The 13,825-nt window shown below is 45.4% G+C and overlaps 2 protein-coding genes across 2 annotated transcripts; one reads left to right on the forward strand and one right to left on the reverse strand.

Annotated features, from left to right (window-relative positions):
* Positions 1–311: 311 nt before the first annotated feature.
* psmc2 (proteasome 26S subunit, ATPase 2) lies at positions 312–4,780 on the reverse strand. The gene is made up of 12 exons (XM_036518114.1): positions 4,617–4,780; positions 4,045–4,082; positions 3,678–3,759; positions 3,474–3,573; positions 3,172–3,303; positions 2,722–2,794; positions 2,507–2,602; positions 1,871–2,035; positions 1,637–1,724; positions 1,278–1,480; positions 882–978; positions 312–592 (listed from the first exon to the last, which is right to left on the reverse strand). Exons 1-12 carry the CDS (start codon positions 4,684–4,686, stop codon positions 435–437), a joined length of 1,302 nt encoding a protein of 433 aa, XP_036374007.1. The 5' UTR covers positions 4,687–4,780; the 3' UTR covers positions 312–434.
* A 280-nt stretch (positions 4,781–5,060) lies between these two features.
* On the forward strand, positions 5,061–13,781 carry dnajc2 (DnaJ (Hsp40) homolog, subfamily C, member 2). The gene is made up of 17 exons (XM_036518112.1): positions 5,061–5,238; positions 6,333–6,523; positions 6,757–6,832; positions 7,399–7,497; positions 7,641–7,782; positions 7,895–7,975; positions 8,371–8,436; positions 8,836–8,927; positions 9,352–9,473; positions 10,430–10,579; positions 10,921–11,009; positions 11,149–11,218; positions 12,140–12,321; positions 12,596–12,696; positions 12,838–12,948; positions 13,206–13,366; positions 13,699–13,781. The coding sequence occupies exons 1-17, from the start codon at positions 5,184–5,186 to the stop codon at positions 13,765–13,767; spliced, it is 1,857 nt and encodes a 618-aa protein (XP_036374005.1). The 5' UTR covers positions 5,061–5,183; the 3' UTR covers positions 13,768–13,781.
* The last annotated feature ends 44 nt before the right edge of the window (positions 13,782–13,825 follow it).

The following is a 13,825-nucleotide window of genomic DNA, read 5'->3' on the forward strand; positions in this document are numbered from 1 at the left end:
AATGAGAAAATGTTCAATGTATGATGAATTATTGAATTAATTATTCAAATTGCTGAAATTTACACTAATATTTATTAAAGAAATGTGTACTTTTCTATTTATACTATGGTTATGGTGCAATTGAATGCTGGTAGAACAACCAAGGCAGTTGACAAGATACAACTCAGACAATCAGAACTGAGCATTTGCCATTGACAATGTAATCTGAGTCATTATTACTGAGATTTTAATTACATCTGACAACATTTGAAAAAAGTTAATTACTCAATGCAATGAGCCACGGACACACAGCATAACCACTAAGTGATGGGTTTTCAGTTCTTCATCACTGACAGTTTATTTATCATGTTGGATGTACAACAGTGAACAAAGAAAACATTTAATGAATAGGATTAAGGAATCAAAAGGGTCAAAAACACGTGTTAGAAAGCTACTTAGTTGTAGGTCATGTATCTTGGGGTGGCGCTGAACTTGGCGTAGGATTTGATGACCTTGTTCACAGCCTCCAAGAAATCCTTCTCTGTGGCGATTTTCCTGCGAGCCCTGATGGCAAACATTCCAGCTTCTGTGCATACACTGCGAATCTCAGCACCTGGTGAAGCACACACACACGTTAAATGCTGCTTTCAGCTACAATGTTACAGTTTAAGAGTAGTACTGTATTTCGTATACAAATCCGAACAGGAATAACTGCTTATCAACTATAAAGCTTGAAGCTTTAACAGGATTAGTCTTTAAAAAACTAATGTAAAAAAATGTAAAACATATTGTAATCATAATAAAGGCATTTTAGCACAGTGACTGAGCTGAAAAGAAAGATGTGTAGACCCTTAAAAATAAGGCATACTGGGTTTAAGAGGATGTCGTTTGTGAGGACTCACCCGTGCTGTTGGGACAGAGGCGAGCCAACAGCTCAAAGCGGATATCCCTCTCCACACTCATGGAGCGAGCGTGAATCTTAAAGATGTGAGTGCGCCCCTGAAATTGAAACCACACAGATTTATTTCACCTGACTGTGGAACAGATTTCATCATACACAAGCAAATTAGCAAAATAGTAATCCCCACTCAATAACAAAGGCTCGCTAAAATATCTTCAAGTCACCTTTGATACATTTGGACCAGAAAAACATGGTTTTAAATGAATAAACAACCGATTTACTTCATCAGTATTATATGTATTAATCTGACTGAAACAGCTTGTTGTGGCTGGAGGTTCTGCCTGGAGGATTAGCTGGTAAGAGCCACTCCAATGCGTGGGGTGCTGGTGGGACTCACCTCCAGGTCAGGCAAGCTGAACTCAATCTTCCTGTCCAGTCGGCCGGGCCTCATGAGGGCCGGGTCCAGGGTGTCCGGGCGGTTGGTGGCCATCAGGACTTTGATGTTCCCTCTTGGGTCGAAGCCGTCCAGCTGGTTGATGAGCTCCAGCATGGTCCTCTGGACTTCGTTATCTCCACCCGCCCCATCATCGAAACGGGCCCCTGCGTGGGAGAGACCAGGTCACTCAACCGTTTCCAAATTAAACAGCTGAGTCCCAGGGGCAGTGAGATACATTTGACCAAAGGAATAACATTAATACACTACAGACACCTCCAGTTAAATTCTGCTTAATAAATGTTCACACAACAGCATCTTACCCCCAATGGCATCAATTTCATCAAAGAAGATGAGGCAGGCTTTCTTGGTTCTGGCCATCTCAAACAGCTCACGGACCATTCGGGCACCCTGATGGGGGAAAAGCAGGACATCATAGCCTCATTCCTACTCGCATTTAAAAAAGATTGCGTTTCCACTTTTGCCGTTTGATCTCTGCTGCAGTCCCCAGGAGCTGGTGGATCTGCACTGAGAATGAGCTCTGAGCCACTCCTTACCTCCCCCACGTATTTCTGCACCAGCTCGGAGCCGATGACTCGGATGAAGCAGGCATCTGTGCGGTTGGCGACAGCCCGGGCGCAGAGGGTCTTTCCTGTGCCGGGTGGTCCGAAGAGCAGGACTCCCTTCGGGGGCTCGATACCCAGGTTCACAAACCTCTCAGGCTGTGGGAAGAGAGACAAGGGAGTGCTATCGTTACCGAAAGTCCACGGTGCACAGGATCCACAGAATGTGCACTACCATTCATGAAAAAGATTTTAAGGTTACAGAGTGTAACTTATCTTATATCAAGAAATTCTGAATATATATTCCCCAAATTTTATTTTTTACATTACATTGTTGTTATTTAGTAGATGCTCTTAGCCAGAGCCACTGGCTACAGTTTTTACATGTTATCCATTGATACAGCTTGATACTTATTGAGGCAATTGTGAGTTAAGTACCATTCCCAAGAGTACAAAAGCAGTACCCCGGCGGGGGACTGAACCAGGTACCTTTCGTTTAAGAGCCCAGTGCTTTACCGTGTCACACTGCTGCAGCAATCCCTTGTGAAAGGGATTATGTCACCTATTTTGGAATCTCTTTACCATACACAGCCACACTGGAGTACAACAGAGAGACAGTTAAATGCTTACGTGGAGCAGAGGGGTCTCCACGACCTCCCTGAGCTTCTCGATCTGCTCCTTGCACCCACCGACATCGCTGTAGGTCACATCGGGCTTCTCCTCCACCTGTGCGACAGCGGGATCCATTCAGAGCAGAGTTACCTGGCAGCACAGCGCGCAGCACAGCGCACACCCGCGCGACTGCCTCCGAATCCCCACGTGCACCGCCCACACGCGGCCCCTACCTGCATCATCGTCACCGTGGGGTCGATCTTGGGAGGAAGAGGGATGTGGATCTGGTACTTGTTCCTGTCGACACTGAAAGATAACCATTCACACAGAGTAAGAACCATTAAATAAGGATGTGAATTTGCCTGGGTAGCAGTTCCGTACAGTGGTAAGATGCAAGGCTCCTAACATAACAGTGTTTAGCAGTCTGGTGTCTGCCAAACAAGAGAGACATGATGATGATTATTCCTTTATCAATAATAATATCAATAAAGGTATTTTGTGTTGGTATGAAATGTGATTTCAGAAAAACACTATCACATGAACACTGAGAGGCACTACCTTATACACATTACTTTATATAACTTTAACTTATTTAACACTATATATGACATTACTTTTATAATGATGAAAGAATCATTCCCCTCCCACTGACAGGCTTAGAAACTTCGCAGTCTCTTCCTTACCCAACTCTCATCCCTTCTTCAATATCAGTGGGAGCCACCTGGTCACTCAGGTCCACCACAAACTTGGCGAACTGCTTCACATTGATGATGTATTTGGGATCCTCAGAGTCTGCATTGATGATCTTGGTGCATCTGAGAGAACAACAAGTTTATAAACGTCACCGCAAGGCAATGAATACAGAAACTTACAAAAAAGCTGAAATTAAAACAAAGTTATCATTGGCTGTGCTGTAAGAGCTCAGGGTAGCACATGAACCTTTCTCAGCACAAGACTGAGTTGAGTGAACAGGTGATCGGCATACCTGGCCACCTGCAAAGGTTGTTCACTCTGCAGAGTCTGTTTGTCTGCAGCCAAATCCCAGAGGGCAGGAGGTGCCAGGCCTGTGTCCGACTCCTTGATGCCTGCAGGCAGTCAGAGGAAACCGTCGGCATAGCTCATAACAGAGGCCTGCTGGGAATTTTGCTGTAGTACTAATTCCACAGTAAATAGGATTCTTTATACATACCAGTGAGCTCATTGATCTTCTTGAGCAGCTGTTGAATGTCATCCTCCACTTGCTTTATCTGTCTAGAATAGGTACTCTGGCCCTGTGTGAGACCACAAGCAACACAGAAGCTAATGCCTCTATTTCTAATCAAACAAAAATACACTGGAGAGACAGTGTTCGGTTTTACAAAGGCTAGTTTAGCTGTAAAGTAACAGTAACGGTTTTGTTGTTTCCTGAAATGTGGATGTATGCATTTATCCAGGTTTTATATTCAGAACAAAAAACGGGTGGGTTTTTATTTTGACAAACTGTGAATGCTCCTGAAATAATTTGTGATTTACGCAAAGTCGCCAGCTAGCTGGTGTAATACGGCAAGGGAACTTACGTAGGTCTTCAGAAGGGCGATATCGCCTTCATCCAAAGCTGAAATACAATACAAAAAGTAAATGGCTACGTCTACCGTGTTTCATCTACACCGACATGCCTAGCCAGACACCTATAGTACTGTACAACATTAATGCTAACAATCGGCTTATTCACAAACTGTCGATTACATCAAACACCTACCCTGACAATAAATCCCTAAGAAGCTAACTATTTAGATTCATATCTCAGTAACAGCCACATCTCCCATCTTGACTGGCTACGCTGCTGGCTAGTTAGCTAACTAGCGATGCAGTCTTGCTAGGCCAAGCCTGTTTGGGACATAGCTGTCTTAAACAACACTAACAGCTGTAGCAGGCATTTTGTTTGTTTGGTTAGGCAACGTTAGCAAATATTAGATAATATTAAATTAATTGATATTTTGATATTCTCAAGACGTTCCTATGAGTCTTTGTTGGCTAATGCGCTAGCCACGGCCGGCGCAGGGCAAAAATACACGAACACCTTGATCGCTGACAAATAGCTGGCTAACCAGAGAGATCGAACAATTAAGCTAACACGATGTTTGGCTACCTCTTATCGGTTTATCCTCTTTGTCTTCTTCTTTGACTTTTCGTTGCTCGGTTCCCAAATAATCTGGCATTGTTGCTGGGCTGCTTAACAACTCAGTTCAGTTCAGTTTTGCTGCTGCTCCGACATACAGCATTACACAGCAGGTTTGTCACTTTCCGCTTCACTTTCAGGAAGTTAATTACGGACGGATGTTAGTGGCGCACCGGTGACAATTTAAAACATGAAAATTTTACATAATACATTCACTGGAACATATAAATAATCAGATCTGCCAATATATTATATTACGTTACAGATGTATTAGTACATGAGCAAAATGATCATTAATATGTGTGTATTGTCCTTAAAATGTCCTTGGATAGCAAACAGGAATTGGACTAGGAGTAATAGGAACCAATGATCATACATTTTCTCACGGAAAGGAAATATTGTAACACACGCAAAATCAGGCCCATGTGTTGCGCTGAAAAACCGGTCGATACGATACCTGGCTAACGCTTTAGAAAGCTGTTATTTAAGAGTTTCGCTTCTGAATGTTTGGTCATTAGAGTAACCAACGTTTCGAAGATGCTGAAGGAAGCGCTGGAGGGGCAAGTTACAGTTGTCTGTAACGCCATCGCTGGTAAGCGCTGCCAGAAGACGAACATCTTGCTGATTCTGTCATTATTTTAGCTCGCCGGCTAACAGCCTGAGCTAGCTGACCACCAGCGTTTCGGAAAGGACGCGTGGATCCCCGAGCAAATGTGAACTAAGGGTTACTCTAAACGGTTGGAATATTGCTATATCTGTATTACTTGATGGTCTCAGTATACGTTAGACTGAAATCTTAGGACTGCTTTCATGCTAACTTTCTAGCAAACTAGCTAGGTAGATGGCAGCACTGGCTTGCCCTGAAGGTACCTAGCTAGCGAGTTGGCAGCACTAGCTTTCTCTGAAGGTAGCAAGCTAGCATGCTAGTTAGCTAACGCGTCACTATTTCTGTCCTGGGTAGCTATCGCCTGCATTAAGCAGGTGGCAGTAGTTAAACACGACCTAATTATATTCGGCTTTGAGTTTACGGCAGAGAAGCCGAGATAACTCTCTGTATGTTTTTAAACTTCCTGCTGTCAGTGTGTGAGGGATGTTGTGATGTTAACACTAGGTAGCGTTTTTTGTTCTTAACGTTGATGCATTGAATAGCTTACCAGGATTCGGAGTGGAGGCAGAAACCCTTGGAGTGATCAAGATGGCTAGATCTGGATGGGTTGAATGGCCAGTTTTATTCTAAAATTTCTTTGTAATGTTCCTAGCTAAGTAGCTCCTGTTCAATTTTGGTAGGTAGTTCGCTAACTTGGGCTTCCTTATAGTGTTGTTGTAGCGGCTAGTGATTTGTTACAGTTATTCCTAGATGAAATTACAGTGTCAATAATGCTTATTGTACAATATACGTTTACAGTTATAATGCATATATTATTTTAACTTAGTATTTTAAGTTACTTGCTCTAATGCATATTGTAATACTTTTATCTTGGTGTCCTGATGATAATTACGATATATACGGTAATATGGTGCATATTGGGATGCATACAATACGCTAATACATGCATACTGGGAATTTGCAATTGTAATTTTGGTACAAAGTATATATGCAATAGATAGTACAATCTGTCAGACTTGTCCTCACGCTGTTGAAAGGGAAAGGAACTTACTGCCCTCCTCATCCCTGCTTCCCCTCAGCCTCCGTGCAGTTCCAGGTGGAGCCAGTGGGTCGCTGGTTCGAGGCGTTCCTGAAGCGCAGGGACAGGAATGTGTCCGCCTCATTCCAGGAGCTGGAGGAGGAAGAGGAGCTGTCGGAGGAGTCTGAGGATGAGGAGCTGCAGCTGGAGGAGTACCCCATGCTCAAGACACTGGATCCCAAGGACTGGAAGGTTCAGGAGCTTTGTCTGCTTTTAGTGGCCTCTCCACTGCCACATTCTTCATGGGAATGTTAATTTACTTCTGCACTCATAACCATAACTGCAGTAAAGATAAATGTTTGTTCATTATGTGTATCTGCAAGTTCTAGGCGTATTCAAGCATTAAGGGTACTGCCCGCATAATTAGTGACTTATTGTAGAAATGCATGTGGAATGCATCTCTGAACATTGCAACCTTCCTGCAGAATCAGGATCACTATGCAGTCCTTGGACTGGGTCACATGAGATACAAGGCTACGCAGAAACAAATCAAAGCTGCCCGTAAGTACTTTTTGAGTTTGCTGTTGTTGCATCTTGGAAGAAAAAGAAAAGTTTTCTAAAAACGTTTCTGCATCGTCGCTGATGAGCTCGCCGTGAATCACGTTAATTGTAAAGGTACTATGTGCTCATTAGGCGATGATTGCATTGCTTGAAGAGCGAAATGACTGACCAGGAATAAAAGCACTTGGATTTGGTGTGGAGATGATGTTTATACTGTGGCAGGGCTCGTCGAAGACTGCAGATAATAGCAGGATAGCACACACCCTGGTTTCATGTAAACTACTGTGGGAGGTGCCAAAATTTGGCAAAATTATCATCCCCTGTAACTGCTGCTGACGGGATGGTTTCACTGAAGGCTCAACAGACCTTGTTTTTGAATGCAGTGAAGCTGTGCACTGCTTAGACGCTGAGAGTGGTCATCCTGCACAGAATGAGAGATCAGTGATTCTAGTTGTTGTTTTCACATTTCCAGAAGCCTTTAATTAGTCACATGCAGAGACGAATGTGAACCTTTGCGTGTCTTAACTGATCACAGAGGAAGGCTTTCATGTAATGTTTCCCACCAGACAAAGCAATGGTTTTAAAGCATCACCCAGACAAGAGGAAAGCTGCCGGCGAGCAGATTGTGGAAGGAGACAATGATTACTTCACCTGCATCACTAAAGGTAACACGGCAGCCTATGGTGCCGGTTTGCTTTAAAATACCATTGAAACCCCAATACGAAAGGGATACAGAAAACTGTAAAGATGCTGAAGATGGTTGTGCAAGGTGAGCACTTCAGTGTTTTGCTGTTGTCCGTTATCCCAGCTATCGAGATCCTGTCGGACCCGGTGAAAAGGAGAGCTTTTGACAGTGTGGATCCCACCTTTGACAACACTGTTCCCTCCAAGAGCGAAGGCAAGGAGAACTTCTTTGAGGTGTTTGCCCCCGTGTTTGAGAGGAATGCCAGGTGAGTGCCGCGCGCTTGCTCGCAGCAGGTGGACACGTGGTTGCATATTCACGTGTGATAATGTAATGTCAGAGGCCAATGCTTGCGTTTCTCTGTCCTTCTCTGGAAACAGATGGACAACCAAAAAACACATCCCTAAGCTTGGGACAATGGATTCCACATTTGAAGAGGTGGATAATTTTTATTCTTTCTGGTGAGTGTTACCATATTTCTTGTCTGAGTGTTGTCTTCTTTTGCACCTCACGCTCACATTAGAGGGCTTCATTTTAGCTTCTCTCTACATCTCTCTCACCCCATTCCCCTATAGTCTAATCCCAGCAACTCTCTGTAGACTTGTGAATTATTAGCAAATTCACCTTAGTCAGTGGATCGGCAGCTCAGTACACTGCAGTGTCCAGTAAAACCACATGATGTCACCATTCAACGGGATTCAGCTGTTAGCAAAAGAACAGTGAAGGCTGTAAGACTAAAACAAAATTAGAGTGGCACATTCACAATGATAATATACGTCTTATATGCACATTACAGCATATATTCTGTTGCTCACTGTTAATCATGTTCATTAATCACAGTTCTTGTTTGGTTCAGGTATAACTTTGATTCTTGGAGAGAATTTTCATACTTGGATGAGGAAGAGAAGGAAAAGGCAGAATGGTATGTAACTAAACATGGATGACATGTTTCCTAATGACCCCTGGTAAAAAAAAATATATATATATATGTACATGTAGTAATTAAGCTGCTCATTTTATATTTCTCAGATGCTGTATGTCTTGGTCATTGTTCGGTGCCTATAGTTTTTACATAAGGAACTAACTTGCTAATCTGTGGGGCAGACTTATTCTTGCAAAGATGAACGAGTGAAATATTAGTCACTATCCTGTAATTTTATCTGGTTTCAGGGTTTTCAGTGTTGTTGGAACTTGCTCTTTCTAGTCTGTGTGAAGTGAAAAGATAATCTCCAAAAATGGAAGGGACTGCCCTGAGACATTTTGAAAGTGCTGGGAAGGTAAAAGTTTTTCCCCCCACATTTCTGTCCGTGTCCACCCCCAGCCGTGATGAGAGGAGATGGATCGAGAAGCAGAACCGAGCCTCACGAGCCCAGAGGAAGAAAGAGGAGATGAACAGAATACGGACCCTTGTTGGTACGGTTCCTTTTACTCTCCCATCGCAGACACAGTCCCAGGGCACTGCTGTTCTGAGCTTAACCTTCCTCTCAGCTCCTAACTGCCCTGTTCAACCGAGATGGCACACTTGGATAAGACTTATAAACATCAGGGCTGGCAGGGACAGCGGTGTGGCATAGCAGGAAGAAGCTCAGGGCTTGTAATTGAAAAGTTACCAGTTCAATTCCCCTGTGATGCGCTGCTTAACCCAGTTTTCCTCATTCAGCTCTGTAGAATAGGTGACATGTGCACTATGTAAATCTGAGTGCATCTGTTTAAAAATAGTGTTATAATGTAATTTGGAACCTCTACTAAATGTTTTTAGCAGGACAGCGTACTACTAAATAAAGAAGTCCACAGAAGTACTTGTGTGTGCACACTTATGGGTTTAAATCTGTTTTAGACACGGCGTACAGCTGTGATCCCAGGATAAAGAAGTTCAAGGAGGATGAGAAAGCGAGGAAGGAGTCTGAGAAGAAAGCCAAGGCGGAGGCCAAGAGGAGGGAGCAGGAGGAAAAAGAACGAGTCAGTTACCGCTCAACGCCCTCTGCATCTTTTCGTTGTGACTGGAGTTGCAGGAATATATTTCACTGCTCATGAGCAGAGTTTAAATTCCGCCCCACTTTGACCTGCAGTTTTGTCCTACCAGATAAGCCATAGATACCTTGCATTTTTGGTTTCATTCTTCTGGTCTCTTGCCGATGGCGTGTGCTAACATGCATAGCTAACTGCTGAGGTCTTGAGGTAATTACAACGGACAAAGCTGTAAATGTTGGAAGGATTTATATGATTTCCTAAACAAGATTAAACAATGCCTTCGGACATGTGCGTTTCCTGGGTGTCCCAGGTCTTAAAACATGAAAGAGTTCATTTATTTTTCCAGTAATAAAGACCCCCCCCCCCCCTTTTTACATCGGTCTAACGACATTACGGAATCTTGCCTCAGGGCAGCAGGTGGACATGGGGCTCAGATATGAGGTATAGCTGTGTGTCCTGACAAATATACAGCAGATACTGGAGCCAGCACTCTGGACTCATCTAAAAGAGCTTCCAAAGACTCACAAAGTCTGTGTTTGTAAACCAGATGGCAGGTATTCTGCCAGCCAGGGATGTGAAGTCCGGATCTGCTTTTGATTCATTGATAATTCACTATATAAAATGAATGCAGGTGGTTCAATCTGAATGGTGCAATGCTGTGTGCCTCAAGCACATTCTCTCTTGTATTATTTTAGCAGTTCTGTTAATCAAACCATGGGGAAAAGGACTCCAAAACCATGCAAGATCTCTGCCATGCCAGGATCAGGGTTGCCAGTCCTGTTCAAACAGTGCAGTTGCAGTGAAAGTTAGACCTGGCATTGTCCTGCCTAAAGCTATAGTGGTAGTGACCCTTAAAGTGGTCCTTAAACCAGATCAGGCAGAGTATGTATGTGGTATCCAGGGTGATGGATGATCTCTGAGGCATTGTGATGTCATTATGGCAGGCCAGGCAGGCGGAGCTGGAGGCGGTGCGTCTGGCCAAAGAGAAGGAAGAGGAGGAGGCCAAGCAAGCCGCGCAGCAGGCCAAGAAGGAGAAGGAGATCCAGAAGAAGGCCATCAAGAAGGAGCGGCAGAAACTCAGGACCACCTGCAAGGTGCGGCTCCTGCACAGCAGTGATTGGACATTGAAGCCACATGGGTGGAGCCATCATGTGCTATCGGTGACTCGGCTGGTATGGACAAAACATATCAGTTGAACCAAGTCTTGATTGGTTTTGTTGAGTTAGTGATGGTAGCTCCACCCACTGAGGCATTCATGAAGTCACCTTCCTGCCACTACAGGAAGAGCGGGCTTGGTTTGATCAGAAATCCATATAGGTTTGCTCATTGCATTTGGTCTGATGTTCTGACATCATCGCTGAGAGCTGACCTGCAAGAGCTGTGGAGCTGTCAGGCTGTTTCTCTCTTCTCATGCGGTTTTCCCCCCCTCCCAAAGAACTGGAATTACTTCGCCGACAGTGAAGCTGAGAGTGTGAAAATGATGGAAGAAGTGGAAAAACTCTGCGATCGTCTGGAGCTGGCAGGGTAGGGGATGCTTAACAGAGACCTTAAATACAGCTGGTGGTCTGCACATTTTACCGTTTTCTCTGTCCGGTTCATTCCGTTTATTGTCCTTTGAAGGGACGGATTTCTTATTTGAGATGTTTGTGCTTCTTGTTTTCAGCCTGCAGTCTTTGAACGAAGTGCTGGCCTCAGGCTCTAAGGAGGAAAACAAAGCTGCGGTGGAAAAGCAGGTGGGTTATGGGGCAGAGCCAACACAGTGGCTGAGGGTTTGCATCCCACCAACAGAGGTCTAAAGGACAGCTTTCTTTAGCAGCAGGCAGCAGTCAAATTTACACTAATCAGAGCACAGATGACTTGGTGATGTGATCATGAGGGTATCATAGGAGAGACATGATTTTCAGTTACAGTCTCACTTCGTTTCTGGAAACTTGCCAGAAACACGTGCATGTAATTAACATTAAACATAAACTGTGGAAATAATGTACCTACAGCGAGGGGAAAGCATTTTAGCAGTGTTCCTAACTGAGTAGAGCCGGTATTGCTGTTTGTCGTCATTGCATCACTTTCGGTTGACTGGTCCTTAAGTGATGAGCCCAGAAAAACAAGCCACGTTTGGCTGTGCAGCTGGCTGTCCTCTCTGCGCGGGAGCAGGCTCTGAATGCGCAGTCGGCTGTCCCATCTGCACAGGAGCAGGCTCTGAATGCGCAGTCGGCTGTCCCATCTGCACAGGAGCAGGCTCTGAATGCGCAGTCGGCTGTCCCATCTGCGCAGGAGCAGGCTCTGAATGCGCAGTCGGCTGTCCCATCTGCGCAGGAGCAGGGTCTGAATGCGCAGTCGGCTGTCCCATCTGCGCAGGAGCAGGGTCTGAATGCGCAGACGGCTGTCCCATCTGCGCAGGAGCAGGCTCTGAATGCGCAGTCGGCTGTCCCATCTGCGCAGGAGCAGGCTCTGAATGCGCAGTCGGCTGTCCCATCTGCGCAGGAGCAGGCTCTGAATGCGCAGTCGGCTGTCCCATCTGCGCAGGAGCAGGCTCTGAAAGCGCAGCCGGCTGTCCCATCTGCGCAGGAGCAGGCTCTGAAAGCGCAGCCGGCTGTCCCATCTGCGCAGGAGCAGGCTCTGAAAGCGCAGCCGGCTGTTTTCTGTGTGTGCAGGTGCAGGAGGTGAATGCGCAGCTGCAGAGGGAGAAGGAGGCGGAGGTGCAGGCCCGGCAGGCGTCGCGCAGTGCGGAGCAGGCCAGCAGCGGCTCGGGGGGCGGAAACAAGGGCTGGAACGAGGAGGAGCTGCAGCTGCTCATCAAAGCTGTCAACCTCTTCCCTGCAGGAACAAACGCCAGGTACCCCGCCCCCCACACCTGCCTCAGGACCAACCGCTCTCTGTCAGGGACACCTGATTCTGTTTTTACCTAAATACAGAGGTTACTGTCAGTTTGAACTGGCTTGGTGAAAGCATCCAGCAAGTTGTTTACAACTTGGTAAAGAGCTTTACCAAACACTAAAGGGTTCAGATAATCTGAATTGACCTTCAGCAAGCTCCACACTGAAGTGCACAAAATATTAGCGTGACTTCTAGTTGGTCTCTGCATAAATGTAATCTGTTCGGGTTTTTAGGTGGGAGGTTATTGCCAACTACATGAATTTGCACTCTACCAGTGGCATTAAAAGGAATGCCAAGGACGTCATTAATAAAGCCAAGAATTTGCAAAAGCTCGGTAAGTACTAAAGGCTTGCCTAACCTTCTGATCTGCTTGCAGATATGTTACTTTGAAAGCTTGAAGCCTCTTCTTGTCATTTGTACAGCTACAAATGAAGTTCTAACCAACTAATGAAACGCCTCTTTTTTCCCCCCAAAGATCCTCATCAGAAAGACGAAATCAACAGGAAAGCGTTTGAGAAGTTCAAGAAGGAGCACACGGCCGTGCCCCCCTCCGTGGACAACGCGGTGCCTTCAGAGAGATTCGAGGGTGAGCTGGGGCGCAGGCAGCCTCCTCTACAGGCTGCAGTCAGACATCTGCCTCTGCTGGGTGATCAGATGTGCCTGTGGTTCAGTGGAACATTCTTCTGATCCCATTTAAGGGAGTTTGTGTGGTCACCTTGTGCTGTGTTCCTGATTTGATTCATTTCTCTGAGTTGGATAGATTTCCCTGCGCTTGTCAATCCGTCGCTCTGGTTGCGGTTAATCATACTGCGCCCCTGAGTCAGGCTCCTTTCTCCTCCTCAGCGTCAGGTGCTGAGGCTAACGCAGCTTCCTGGACGACGGAGGAGCAGAAGCTGTTGGAGCAGGCCCTGAAGACCTTCCCGGTCAGCACTCCAGAGAGGTGGGAGAAGATCGCTGCCGTTGTCCCGGGACGCACCAAGAAAGACTGTATGAAGAGGTACAAGGTAAGAGGTGTCCTCCCCGTCTGATTACTGACAGACCTGGATTTAAGTGCCAAGCAGTGGTCTTTTACTGAAAACTACTTTTTAAAGAAGGAAAAAAAGCAGGTACTCATTTCCATGACATTAATTTTTATTATTTATTTAAATTATAACTGACATACACTAAGGGTTTATTGGGAATAAAAAGCAGCCTTCAATGTACATAAGAGTAAACTGGCAATAGCATTGGTAACTCCACCACCTACGTGTAACTTTAGCCTGTGGCGGCTGCTGCACAGCCTGACCACCCCACCCCCCACCCTCTGACCTCTGACCTCTCCCCCTCTGCCCCACAGGAGCTGGTGGAGATGGTGAAGGCCAAGAAGGCAGCTCAAGAGCAGGTGGCTACAAAGAGTAAAAAATGACCCGTATAGGCGACTGCTGTTCTTTTAATGTTATTGTGTTGTCTTTATTTTATAATAA

Source organism: Megalops cyprinoides, chromosome 23, assembly GCF_013368585.1.
Source record: "Megalops cyprinoides isolate fMegCyp1 chromosome 23, fMegCyp1.pri, whole genome shotgun sequence".
In the NCBI taxonomy this organism is placed as follows: Eukaryota; Metazoa; Chordata; class Actinopteri; order Elopiformes; family Megalopidae; genus Megalops; species Megalops cyprinoides.